The 14,145-nt window shown below is 39.3% G+C and overlaps 1 protein-coding gene across 3 annotated transcripts in view; it reads left to right on the top strand.

Annotated features, from left to right (window-relative positions):
- Positions 1-14,145, top strand: part of COL19A1 (collagen type XIX alpha 1 chain) — a 204,881-nt gene that overhangs the window by 180,778 nt on the left and 9,958 nt on the right. For 2 of the 3 annotated variants that reach the window (XM_040598686.1, XM_040598687.1), the window contains 3 exons: positions 5,035-5,205; positions 6,133-6,199; positions 8,128-8,283. In XM_040598686.1, coding sequence (XP_040454620.1) covers positions 5,035-5,205; positions 6,133-6,199; positions 8,128-8,283 — 394 coding nt within the window. Of the gene's footprint in view, positions 1-5,034; positions 5,206-6,132; positions 6,200-8,127; positions 8,284-9,121; positions 12,987-14,145 lie in introns of those variants that run through there. The other variant, XM_040598688.1, reaches the window with a different exon arrangement.

The raw sequence follows: 14,145 nt of genomic DNA, 5'->3' as shown, positions 1-14,145 counted from the left end.
GTTTTAACCATTATTACAATAATTGTCCCTTAGAAGAATTAAGTTTGCAGTGTTTTTTCCTGCCTTTAAGGACATAGATAAAATACAAGACCCTTCTTATTTTACCACATACTTGTTTGGGTTTTTTACCACATTATTTACATACTGTGTACTGCCTTACACTACTCAGCCTCACCTTCTCCGTGTCAACCTGTCTGAATAGATACCTATCCTACTATCCCTGCTATCACAGCCTATCCCCTGCAAATAGTACAGTGCGCATACAACCAGAAGAGGAGCCTGGACCTGTAAGGCCTTGACCTTGAAACATACTGACAGGAAGAAGGATGTTGAAAAAGTGTGTGAGAAACAGAGACACAGCTTTAGCTTGCTTCATCGGAGTGAAACTTGGGAAGCTTCAGGGTAAAAGAAGAGGGTGCATTTATTCCAGTCTCATCAGTGACAAGAGTACATACATACACACATGTATGAGTAGCTGTAGATGTAAATACGGCTTGCGCTGAGAGAAGTCACAGGTGCCTGAATCTGCTCTCACTTCTGGGATCGCTTGCAAATGTGTCACAGTCTAGCTCGAGTGAAATAAATAAATGCATAAATATAAATAAAAGTACTATATAGTATCAAAGAATCATAGAATCATTTAGGTATCAAAAAGACTTTTGAGATCATCAAGTTGAACCATTAACCCAGAACTTCAAGTCCACCATTAAACCATGTCATCAGGCACCACATCTACGTGTTTTTTAAATACCTACAGGCACAGTGATTCCACTATGTCTTGGGCAGCCTGTTCCAATGCTTGACCACCCTTTCTGTGAAGAAATTTTTCCTAATATCCAATCTAAGCCTCCCCTGGTGCAACTTGAGGCCGTTTCCTCTTGTCCTGTCACCTGTTATTTGGGGAAAGAGACTGACACCCACCTGCCTACAGCCCCCTTTCAGGTAGATGTAGAGAGCAATAAGGTCCCCCCTCAGCCTCCTTTTCTCCAGGCTAAACAACCCCAGCTCCCTCAGCTGCTCCTCATAACACTTGTGCTCCAGACCCTTCCCCAGCCCCGTTGCCCTTCTCTGGACACGCTCCAGCACCTCAGTGTCCCTCTTGTGGTGAGGGGCCCAAACCTGAACCCAGGATTTGAGGTGCGGCCTCACCAGTGCCAAGTGCAGGGGGACAATCGCTTCTCTAATCTGCTGACCAGAAAATACATGTTAAAAAAAAATGAATTTCCAGAAGTATTTTTGTCTCAAGTGACCATCAAAATCTCTCACAGCCTTTTATAACAGGAAAGTTAGTTATAAATATGCCCGGTGCAGTGTCTGAATGGTTTTCAGAAAGCTGTCAGTTGTTCCTTACAATTCTGCAGGAAAATAGAAGGTTTGTTGAAAACAAGGGGATATGTGCCTAAGAAATAACAGCAAAATACACAGTAGAAGTCTGCATCTTGGATAAGAGATCAGTGAGGAAGTTGAAGTTGATTTTTTTTTTCTTTTTTGCTCTGGATCAAGTACTACAGACCTGCATCTGTGAGAGATTGCAGTGATTACAGAAAATAACACTGTCAAGGTTTCCTTGCAGCCATTATTATTACTGCCGTACTGTGTACTCCTTCAGTTTGAGACCAGATGTTGCAATATCAGAAAAGAGAAACAGCAAAATAGGAAGAGAGCAGAATAAAACTCTTTAGGTTTTCATGTCTAATATAAGTATATCCTTGTAGAATCCGCTTTAAGAAGGAAGAAACCACCTGGGCTGAAATAAGCTTATACAATCTTTCACTAAACATTGCTGTTATTATCAGTTCATAAACTGCGTGATAACCCAGTTGAAAATAGGTGGTTTATACCAGTCAGAATTACGCCTTTCAAGTCATTTCAACAAGTACTGGTGGCTGGCTCATTTATTGCTGTTATCTGCACACCTTGATCACAGACTGGGAGCATGCTGGACTAGAGCATGTAGAAACCCAGGCAAAATAATTATTCCTTCTGCACAGAATTTAGTGCAAGATTAAATGCAAGAGATGGGAGAACATTAGAAAGGAGGAGGACTTTATAAATCAGCACCGTAGGCAGAGATCACAAAATGCAGATGTCCAACCTTGTGTTTTGTACAATTTGTAATGAAGGAGAGTTAGAAGAGGAATCTGGGAGAAGATATGACCTAGTTTTATGAATTTTTACAAGGAGATTCTTCCAAACACAAAGAAAACACTGGAGGCAGTTAAAAAAACCACTTGTTTGAAAAGTGGCTGTAGTATTTGATCAGCCTCCTATACATTGGCAGCCTGTAAGATGGGAATTGTTTAGAAAAGCAATTCCAGGATCAGCTTCACACTGTCATAGCACCACATGGTCTTACAGAAACCTTCATTTTTCTTTATTTCTAATAGAAGAGCTATCTATACCTGCTCTGCAGGATTATAAAAATGAGAAATTATATATGAATATTTACACCTTCAGTAATTTTTTAATGAAGGCTTCTTGTAAGTATAGTAATCTTCAGACAGCTTTTTTCATATATGTGGGTGCGTGCGTGTCTGTGTGGTCTCATTTGAAAGCACTATCGGACAAAACGGTGTGTTCAGTAGCTCCCTATGCTGGACTTCAATCTCCAGAAAGTGTCGTCTGTACCCATTTCAAGTTTTGCAATAACATGGTAGAACAGGAGTTGTTCTTCAATTTTTTAATGTTTCAGATTGCTATGAGTGAAGTAAGAGATGGAGGTTGGATGCAAAAATTTTGTTAATGCCGGGAAAGAGCCTCTCTCCTGCAGACTGCAAAAGTTCTGCTTCGCAGTCAGACTCCTTCCTCTGCCCTGAATTTTTCATGGTGTTGCCATACATGTCCTGATACAATAGCTGTATGCAGGACAGAACACTTTTCCCTATAAATCCTAAAGTTTATAGAAACCTGAAAAAGTATGCCTCTTCCATCAGAACATCAGTCTTCCAGTTCCCCCAATGCACATACTCTCCCTTTCCTGCTCTCGTTGACTGTTGAAAATTTGAGAGTCTTCAACAAGGGTTACAAGTGTCTTTTGGATATCACTTCGTTTCTTGTCCTTTTTTACTACTGAATAGCTGAATTAGCTATGTTTTTGCTGGAAATTATTCATATGCTGCATATTTAGAGTTTTGCCCGAAGTATTATTGCTGAGAAATTAAAACTGGAAATAGGTGTCTGCAGTATTGGCAGGATAGGTCTTTTAAGAGAAACACGATGAGTGTAATCACACTGAGCTTGTTTCCATGTCACACTGACTGCCCTGACTATGTGCTCATGTTAGCAGTTGCACAGATTGTGTTGGGTTTACATGGCACAAGGTTTTGGCAATGGGGGCTGCAGGGGTGGCCTCTGTGAAGACGTACCAGGAGCTACCCCCATGTCGGAGGGAGCCAATTCCAGCCAGCTCCAAGGTGTACCTGCTGCTGGCCAGAGCTAAGCCTACGAGTGACAATGTACTGCCTGTGTGATAGAAAGGGTAAAAAATGCTGTGTAACTGTGTAGCTGGGAGAGGGGAGTGAGAAAACTGGAGGAAAACAGCTCTGCAGACACAAAAGTCAGTGAAGGAGGGGAGAAGGTGCTTCAGGCACCAGAGCAGAGATTCTCCTGCAGCCTGTGGAGAAGACTGTGGTGAGGCAGGCTGTCCCCTACAGCCCGTGGAGGACCATGGTGGAGCAGATATCTGCCTGCAGCTTGTGGAGGACCCCACGCTGGAGCAGGTGGATGTGCCCTGAAGGAAGCTGCAGCCCATGGAGAGCCCACACTGGAGCAGGCTCCTGGCAGGACCTCCAGCCCATGGAGAGATGCCCACATGGGAGCAGGTTTTTAGGCAGGATCTGTGTCCCATGGGAGACCCACACTGGAGCAGTCCATTCCTAAACTGCAGCCCATGGGAAGTTTTTAGTTTCAGCTAATGCAATAAAACATCACAAGTTACAGCGGTCTTCGTAGTGAAGCTTAGTTATCGTCAGTAATAAACTCTACCTCACTGAAAATCATACAGATTGGAGGACAGATAGATGATAAAAATGTGATACAACGTCCTGCTTGCATCCTTACCTGTCTTTCTTTCTTTTTCAATATTTATATGTCATGTAAATATGACTTAGGAATATAACTACGCTTCTATTGCTTTATCAGTTAATGACGTTTCAGATCTGAATAGAGTTTACCAGCACTTGCTGTAAATTAAGAATGCAATTAATTCCATTGGTTCACCCTTCATAAATTTGATTCTGGATTCGTCTAGTAATGATGCGGTCATCTCTTGGTGGTGGTTGCTGCTTATGGTGGAGCCTAACATTAGCTTTAGTGGTGCAGCAAGGGCAGTCAGTGACCCTTAAGAACTGCCAGCTGTTCGTTAACAATCCGAGTGTGTGACCTGTGGCACTCTGCTCCACAGCTGTAGTTCAGTGAACTAATAGCTGTTACATTAAGTCACTCTAAAATATTTAATTCCTCACAAATAAAACATGTAATTTCAATGTCATCTCAGCCACAATTGAAGCTGTTGCTGGCCATTGACCTTTAATTTATTTTGTTTGCAAGGAATTCACTCATTATAAATGGATTTGTCTATCTTTTGTTTCTTTGATTAACTGAAATTTTGTGTAAATGCAGAAATAAAATATTAGGCTTCTAGGGAAAGTTACAGAAAAAAAAAGCCTGATGGCTTGTGCCTGGTGGAATTTGAGCACCTAAATTCTACCTATGCCTTAATTTGACATTTCTAGGTCCTTGTATAAAGGCTATAAGCTTTCTGCACCCAAGTTCTGTCCTTGAAAAATGGGTTACAAAGCCAAGCTATTTTTTTTCTTTTTTGTCATTCATTTCGATATTAAAAGTGTAAGAAGACAAAACATTACTTGCTGTGTTTTCAGAGACAAGGGTTAGCCTGTAAAATCAGCTTCCCAGCATGACTCATAAAATCTGTTTCTGAACAGGGAAGAATTTTCACTTTAGCATTCTTGGGTGACTTTTCCTTGTTTGTTAGAGTGTGTGTAACAGTTTTCTTTCTGCTTTTATTTTACATAGGGAGATCAGGGTATTCCAGGGGACAAAGGTCCACAAGGCGAACGAGGGAAACCTGGTCCATCAGGAGAAAAGGGGGATATGGGTCCTACTGGGCCACCAGGAGACAGAGGCTATCCAGGATCACCAGGTCATCAAGGTCCCCCAGGTTCACCAGGCCCCCCAGGATTTCCAGTAAGTAAATACAAGTTTCCCTTGGTTGCTTGTGAACTCAGATGACAGGGAGGTGACATGTGCCAAGTGGTGGAAATTCAACAGAGCAATACCACAGTATCAGAAAAACTACGATATCTCAGAGATAATTTAAGTGTTTAGTTAAGAGGTGGAAAAAAATATACCCAGGTGGTCAAGCAGTTGGTTTTGGTGGTTTTTTTAAACATGTACTATGGATAAACTTTAATTACTTATTTCTTTAGCTCCTGACAAATCAATGTGGCTACTCAGTACCATTAAATTTCAAGTTGTTTCGTAAGCTTAAGAGCTGAAGTGTAAGTCTTGGCAACTGAGAAAGCAAAGGAGGCAGATTACGTGATTCTCAGTAAAAGTGAAATCAGTGTTTAAAAAGACAATGAAATGCTGCCTGTCAGTTGTGGGTATCTTGGTTTGTCTCCATGTGCACACCAGCACCCATCCATGTAATGGGTTCTTTTTACCTTCATTCAGATGGGGTAAAGCTCTAAAAAACTTTTCCAGTTACTGGTCCTGTGATGCAGTTCTCGTTAGTCAGCTGTGCTTTGAAGCAGTTAGAAGGGATGAGAAGTTGGCAAATGCTATGCAGAGGGCGAGCAAAGGCTAATGGTATCACTGGACATCCTTACAGCCTTAAGCAAATTGATTTCTATAGCATGCTGATCCTCTTGACGGTTGGGCGTACCTCTTCCACTTCATGGTGTTAGTGGCCTTTATAATATTGTAACGTATTTGCAATAAAGTGGTCTTTTCAGTTAAGGAAATAACACGAATATATTAAAATATTTAATTTTTGGTGAAAGCTTTACATTTTTCATGCTAATTTCAGTAATATTTTTATTTTTGTAGCATCATAAAGTGCCCTCTGTATTTTGTTCTGATATATATGTCACCTTTCTTTTTCCTCATCAGGCTGATACAGTTCCACTTGAAGAAATAAAAAAATATATCAGACAAGAGGTTCTTAAGGTTTTTGAAGGTAAGAAAATGAGGTATTACAAATAAATGTAAATCTTAAATTCTGTGCTAAATGTTTTACACTCCTACAGCCTTTATATATATTTCTTTACATGTCGTCTAACATATTGGACTTAGCAGCTGCCTTGTTCCTGTAGCTATGTTTAACTGTTATTTAACAGTTATAGTTAATTGTTGTTATACTTATCTTATGTTCAAACAATTACAAATTATAGCATCAGTTAATGGGTATTTCCTTATGTAAAATATTAGCATTAAAAGGTAGTTTGCACCAAATCGTAATAGCAAACATATGTATGTAACATTGTAAATACATGTGTCAAATTATTGCAGATACATATGTATCTACAATGTATCATTAAAACATTAAAAAAGTATTAAGGAGAGACAACAGAAATATCTAATTAATTTGGCCATTTAGTGGATGACTATCTAAATGAGAGAAAGACTTGACAGCTCTGTCGTGCAGGTCTAAACTGCTGTGCATTTTAAGCAAACATCCCTGCTGAGCGCCAGAGCTCCCTTTCAGACCACCATCTTCTGGCAGTTTTAGGCAAGTGCCAGATTCAGCCGAGGCCTTTGTATTATGTGAGCTTTCTTAGGTGTGTCCTTACTCTGAAAAGGAAATATTTTTCTTCCCCAACTTAGTCAGGGTTGAAAAGCTGTGACTCAGGTCAGTGTCTGAAACAAGCTTCTGCTCAAACACCTCTTAACAGTAGCTTCTCTTCCTTTGCAAAGTGCATTTTTTATGTCTGCAATATGCTTAGCTCTTTTGTCATTAAATTTGTGGATACAAAACCTCTTGTCTTTTAGGGATAAAAGAAATCACATAAAGCTTGGGATTTTTTTTAAACTGGTCAGGCACATTTTCATTTTATATGGCTATCATTCTGTGTATTTTCACCCTTCCCCAGACTGCTACCCCTCGGGAATTCAATCTGCTATGTATTTCAAGAGCAGTTTGTTGGCTGAAGTTACCTCCTTTTCCCATTCAAATGGAATGGTAACAAGTATTTAGTCTGTTCATAAAAAGAAAGTATTAAAGGTGTCCTGCCTACATGGTATATTAGGCTTTGTCTTTATAGCTATTCCATTTTCTACATGTCACTGGTGTTCCCACAGATCTTCTATTTTTGGCTTTGTTTCGCTGTGCCTATTTTCTATCACCTTGCTTATTTTTTGTTTGATGCCCACTCCTCTTTACTCTGAATCTTTTCTTAAATCTTAAAACTCCGCCACAGTAAATACCTGCTAAAATGTGGAATGCTTCGTTAAGTTTTTTAATCCGGTATAAATGAGACTGACTCAAGGTTAGCACCTATTTTGTCTACCTCTAAGGAACACTGAAATGTTAACAAGTGTACTTTATTCCACCAGCATGAACGATTCATGCTGAAATCTCTGCAATTAGTAATTTTTACTGCCCACTTACAGGTTTTCTCACAACTGTTTTCAGGGTTTCAGTATTCCAAGAACTGTTCACGGTATTTAAGCTCTACTTTGCAACTTAATATGAGTTACAAACTCATATAATGACTTATAACTCATTAAAATGAATTAATATGAGTTACAAACATATAAGGTAGCACTTCATAGGAGTGTTAAGTACTAATTATTCTATGTTCATGTATTTTAAGTACTTCCATGAACAGGAGTCAGGAGTCATTTGAAGTATTTGTAAAAGAGAATAGTAACAGAAACTTCAGTACAAACTCGTTCAGATTATTTCAAAAGGTAAATACTGAGTTGGAACTGAGCACCTCAGTACTTGTAGGAATATTTAATACCTTGACGTTTAGAAGAATTAAACACCTTACTTCCAGAAACCTACTTCAGCTAGGGCTTTGGGATTTGTTTATTTTCCTGTATTTTGATAGCAGATTTCTTACCCGCTTTTTCTTCTGTCCTTTGTAAATGTTGTTAATGAAGAAAGGATGGCTCAGTTTGCATCCCAGCTGAAGCTGCCTGCTGCAATGCTTGCCTCCCAAGCTCATGGAAAACCAGGGCCCCCAGGAAAAGACGGGTTACCAGGGCCACCAGGAAAGGATGGTTTGCCAGGGCCCCCAGGAGAACGTGGAATTCAAGGTAGGAATTCCAAAAAATGTTCCCATGAATTGTATCTTGAAATCTTCACACACTTGCTAATGATCATTAAATAAGCCAGGATTTCCTATCTAGCTTCCTAATGATTAACTTTTAAAACTGTACTTATGTTTTTTCCAGACTAGATCTAAATATTAACCCATAGTAAATGTGTGGATTTTACCAATTAAAAACTCCTAATGAGTGCATTTTCTTCTAATAAGTGATAAAGTTAATTACTGACAGATACCTAAAGCTGACAGATATCTAGACTACTGTAGCAGTTATTTTTTTTTTCTCCAAAATACGTTAATGAGGAAGAAAAACTGTGCCAGCACTCTAATGTAACTATTTAGGTCCTGTTCCATGTTGAGAGACCCATCTTATTTTAGAAACAAAATTCTATCTCCAAGTCTGAGTGCTCTCAGCTCTGATCCTGAGACAACACAGGGGAGGAAAATCTGAAGGCAAATATTCTTTAAGAAGCAGTGAAAACTGAAATATGACCACGTGAATTCCTCTTACTATGAAGCAATCTGTTTTCACAAACCAGTTTGTGTAATCGGCTTTTCACTGGACCCCAAACAGTAATTTGTGCATTGCAATATGTTTGGACAGTATAGGACTCTCGTTTTACTCAACTGCCTTTCACTGCAAAATTAGCGTCAAGGGATCCAGGCTCATTGTAGCTGTGCTCTACTGTACAGTCAGCCTCCCAGAGATTATAAGGAAGAGAACAGAATAAAAGGGAAAAAGAATTTATCAATGAATAATATTTTGTGGGTGGGTAATACATAATTTGCAGTTTATCTGTAGGTAGTTCTTTATTATCTTTTGTTAGTTTGGTCTGCTCTGGAGTCAGAGCAAGTCAGACTGGAATGAAGAACATGAGAGCAAAGCTGAAGATGTGTGGATCCTAAAGCTATGAGAAGAATAAAGACTTACTAATATTGATAAGCGCAAACCCCTGACAGAAGCTTGAAAAATGTGATGAGCTCAGGATGAGAAGAACAAGAATAAAGGATCAAGGAAAACAATAAAAGGCTTAGAATCTTACGACACTGACTTCATCATTACCTAAATATTCAGATCACTGTAAACAGTCAACTTCAACGTCAGTGCCAGATTGTTCAATGATGATGTATTGTGGTGGATAGTTTCAGATGCTTCTGGCAAGCGGAACGTTGTGCTAGGCTTCATTTCCAGCTAGTGAGCATCAATAGTAAAGATGATAGCTATGCTTGAAAAAAAATAAAGCTGCTTTTTCATGCCTTATGCTTAAGTAAAAGTAGTGCCCCGTGTACGCAGGATTTCCGTTTATTTTACTGATATGCTCAATACTCTTTTTTGATTAGTAAAAGGTAAGCTAAGTGAGAGGCATTTACTTCTCTGATACATCAAAAGGTATATGAAATTATACTCCTAAAGAAAGAAAATCAAAAATTTGTCTTGCCTCCTTTGCACAGTCTGAGTCAGAGGTAGTCCCGTGAGAGAAGCACACTTACAAATACTCTTTGTGCCTTTCCCAGTTGTGCCTGTGCGTGTTGTTTTGTGCCAACAGCAAAAAGAAATTCAAATCTCTGAGCAAATCGGAAAGTATCCTTCCATATGCCAGCTTATTTTCTGCCTTAAAGGATGTAGCACGGAAGACTTCTTGCAGAGGCACGTTACATGCACACGTGGCTGAGACCATCCAAGTAGCATGCTGTGTGCACGTATGCCCAAGTCATAATATGCATTTGATGTTGAATGACAGATGTTCCTTATTGTATTTCTCACTTGGCTGTAGCCCACATTGCCAGCACCAGGGTTTTGCTGTATGCAGTAACACACATCTGGACTGGCAGAGTAAAATAATCGCTTGTCCCATACAGCCAGGGAAAAGTAGTAGACATGTTTGGAGAGTGATGAATGGGACCTCTGTGAACACCTCCAGAGCCTGTCTGAGATGCTGCACACTGAGCAGGGAGCCTGCTAGAGCCAGCCAGCAGGAAGGGCAGGTGTCACTGTGTCTGAGGAGGTGCTTAACTTGCAGCTTCACAGGGGTCCCTCCGTATGCCTGGAGTGTGGTACCAGTTGTCCTGGGAACTGATCTCATATGACCTGGCTGGATTCCACAAAAGCCTCCTTCTGCACAGCAAAAATAGTTAGGGATTAGTTCCAGAAGCAGAAAACAAAGATACTAACTTTTGGAAATGTAGGCATGGTCTTCAGAAAGTGTATTTAAGGAATTGCTAGGCTCCTGGGCATAGACTCATCCATTTGTAATGAGTTGTTACCTGCTGGCCTTCAGCAAGGTTGTTCATAGTGCACCTCAGGTACTTCCCAATGGTTCAAGTACAAATAATTTTGATTTTGTATTATGGTCTCAAGAAAAATATGTCGTGCAAACAAAAAAACAACAAAGAATTGCAACTTGAAGTATGAAATACAAAATATGCAATCGGTATTTAAATAGACCTTATAAAATAGTGATTGGAAGATTTTTATATGTGTGGGCTTTTTTTCATTAAAAAAAATTAACCGATGGCATATGCATCAGCAAGCTGATACTGTGAGGCAGTGTTACCTGTGAAATGTACAGCGTCTGCTTAAGGGGGAGCAGAGAAACTTGTTTACTCTGTATGTGTTTTAAAGGATGCTAACGTCTCATAGAGAAACAGGAGGTTTATTTCAAGACTTTATAGACAAGCTATAGCAATGTCATCCATTTGTAAACAGCGAGTCAGCTTGTCATACTTTAGAGGATCTAGATCAATTAACTCCACTGACTTAACTGGGTTTTTAAAACTATAATAGTGAATTTCGGTCCATTAGACCAAATGCACCTTAGAATAATCCTGCAATCCAGAGATCCTTTATGTTAATATGACTTTTTTTTTTTTTCTCAATAGAGAAAAGAAGATTTCGTCATAGCTAAACTTCACTGTTTCTATCAATTTAAGGAAACAAGTTTTTTATAGGTCCTCATAACTCGTGGTAGCTCAGGAAAGAAAAATACCATGTGATGAATAGTGAAAGTTCCTTATCTTATTTCTAATCTCTGTTGTAAAATGTGTGTCTCGTATTATAATTATTAATTCATGTGGTGGGAGCATGTAAAAACCTTGGCTGACATCAGGAACCCATTATAGGGGATGTTGTCCAGACACACCCACTCTTCTGAAATAGCTACGCCGGTTTCAAGCGTTACCTCCCATAAAACGTTCTTTGCTGTGGAGGATGAGTTTAACCTGTTTTATTTTGATGTGCAACACAGCTACTTACTACCTCTCAGCTGAGAGGGCCGTAGCACACAGAAGGAATTCAGAATATGCACTGGAGGCCAGATGAGAGGTTTTGCTTTGAGCACCTTCCTGTTCTTTTGCAGTTGTTTGTTTTTAATAACACAGAGTATTTGCACAGTAAAGTACAGTGGATACTTTGGTCTCATTGTTCCCTGTCATGGTAATGTGTTTGCCTCATGTTTGTACTAAAGAACCTCAGATTTCTCTGGATAGTTGACATGCTAGTTTCGGGTACTGCGTTATCCATGTGGATGGAAGAGGGCCTCCATGGTATAGGTGGAATACCTCTTGGAGCAGTTCAAATGAGAGAACTTTTTACCTCCAAGTTGTATCATTTCCAAGCAGAGCTGAGGATGTTGCGGTAGCGATGCTCCTGACCATGGTGTTTGTGGAGGGCACCAAACCAAGAGCTGTATTGGAGCTGTCACCACTCATCTATGAATAGGAGAAAGCTGATCTGATTGAACACACACTTGTACATACAGCTACCAGGTGCTTACTGTGCTACCCATGTTGGGTACATGTTTACATACCACAACTTCTGGGTTGCAGAAATCACAACAAAACTTCTGGAATCTGAGTGAAAGGCTTTGCTAAAGCAGTTGCCTTTCGAATTAAACATCCAGGAATTTCTTACTGGAATTGTAAGCCTACCAGTAAAAAAAGACAGGATCTTATATGTGCCTTTACGTTAAAAACAAGAAATCAAAATCCAATTTCCGTATATGGTAATATTTTCCTTTAACTGTGTATAAGTTTGTCACTTTAAGCTCAGAGAGAAGGTGATATTATTCTCTAGAAGTGTAATCATGGCCCTTCTGCTGAGCAAAATATACCTCATTAAAAATCAGATGGTTTCCTGCCAGAATTACACATTAAATTGTTTGGATTGTTTACATATAGGCCTGTTTACTAATATGCGTACACCCTGTTAAATAAAGTCTCATTTTTAGAAAAGATATCTGAGGATTTTTGTTTTAAACTTCAGTGTCAACAGAACTCACCTGCCACCGTGTACAAACATATGTATTCAAATACAGCCAATAATGGTTTACACTAGCCTGGATCCTATATTTGCATTGGCAGGCTGCTCTTCATCCTATTGTGGGATTATTTTTTTTTCCTTATTGTCTTGAATTCCAGCGATGTTTACAGAACCTTTCAGTCTATCTCGGTCCTTTTTCATTTATGATGTCTTAGATACCTACAGGAATGGTTAACATGGAGATTATAAATGTGATGTATCGTAAATGTGATTTCTCTCTTTTCCCCATAGCAAAAGAAATGCAAAGCAAATTATTAGTGGCAGCACTGCTTCGTAAAATTACAATTAACTGGGTTTGTAGTGAGAAATGTACTGTAACCATCTATTGTAAATTAAGAAACATAGAGAATATATATAATAAACAGGAAATGTAATAGATTCTGTGGTTGTATGATTGAGCTTCTCAAACAGTAGCAACTACTATGTGTTACACAAGATTTTCAGAGCAAAACAACTTGATGTAGTTATACATACTACTATGGTCATTAAAGAGCAAAAACAAGAATCACAATTGAATGCAAGCACCTGCATATTCCCTTTTCTGAGTCTTTATAGCTTGTGTGCATATATACCTTGTACAATTCTGCTTAACACAACTCAGTGACCAGAATGCATGATTAATATTAAGTTTGTTTCTCTGTGAGTTTTTAAACAGTTGATTTCCTTTTGTTATGCATGTCACTCTGCATGCATTTTCTAATGGTTTTGCCTCACTGTAATTTCCTTGTCAGGATGCTGAGAGAAGAGCGAGGTAATTGACGCTCTGTTTTGAAACCTAGAATGATTGCAACAGATAATAGACTTTCTGCGGAAGTGTGTAATGAGCTTGTGTTTAATGGAAAGCTTGGATACTCTGTGTACCGTTCCCACTGCATTGTGTCGGTCATAACAACCCTGAATTGGTACCCACAGCACTTAGAATAGTTTCCTGCTGGATGGTCCTGTGAAGTACTAGTGTTGCCATAGACCGCAGTACACTGACAGGGCAACCTTTGCCATCCATCTGCCAGTGCCCATTAATCTTCATGAGACATCAAGTGGGTTGATACCACTATACTGACTGGTCAGCTGTGACTCTTCTTTTTTAATTCAAATTAAGTTACAGCTCGTCACAAGAGGTAGTTTGTTGGATGGCATACGCAACACTGGCAATATACTGGTCCCTGAAGCAGAGCAAATTTAATTCCAAATGTGACCAGAAGCTGTCAAATTAATCTCCAAGATACATCACCTTACATGCCAACATCTGAGGTGTTGGGGAGGTGAGAGGGTTTCCTTATAATCCCTTTTAAAGTAAGGGATTGTGACAAGTGTCATACTTGTTCGTTTGAAAATGTCTCCAGCCCCTGTCTTACATAAGCAGAGAAGGTACATTTGTAGATGGATTCTTAACTTGAAATATTAAGCAAAATATTATATGGGTAGGCACGAGTCCTCTGCCCTAAAGCTCTACAGCAGCCAGAGTGTTTCCAACTAATGAAAATTTTTACAAACAGTTTAAGGAAAAAGACATAGGGGTTGGACATGAGATGC

Source organism: Falco naumanni, chromosome 6 (assembly GCF_017639655.2).
Source record: "Falco naumanni isolate bFalNau1 chromosome 6, bFalNau1.pat, whole genome shotgun sequence".
In the NCBI taxonomy this organism is placed as follows: domain Eukaryota; kingdom Metazoa; phylum Chordata; class Aves; order Falconiformes; family Falconidae; genus Falco; species Falco naumanni.
This window is presented reverse-complemented; position numbering and strand designations above follow the sequence as displayed.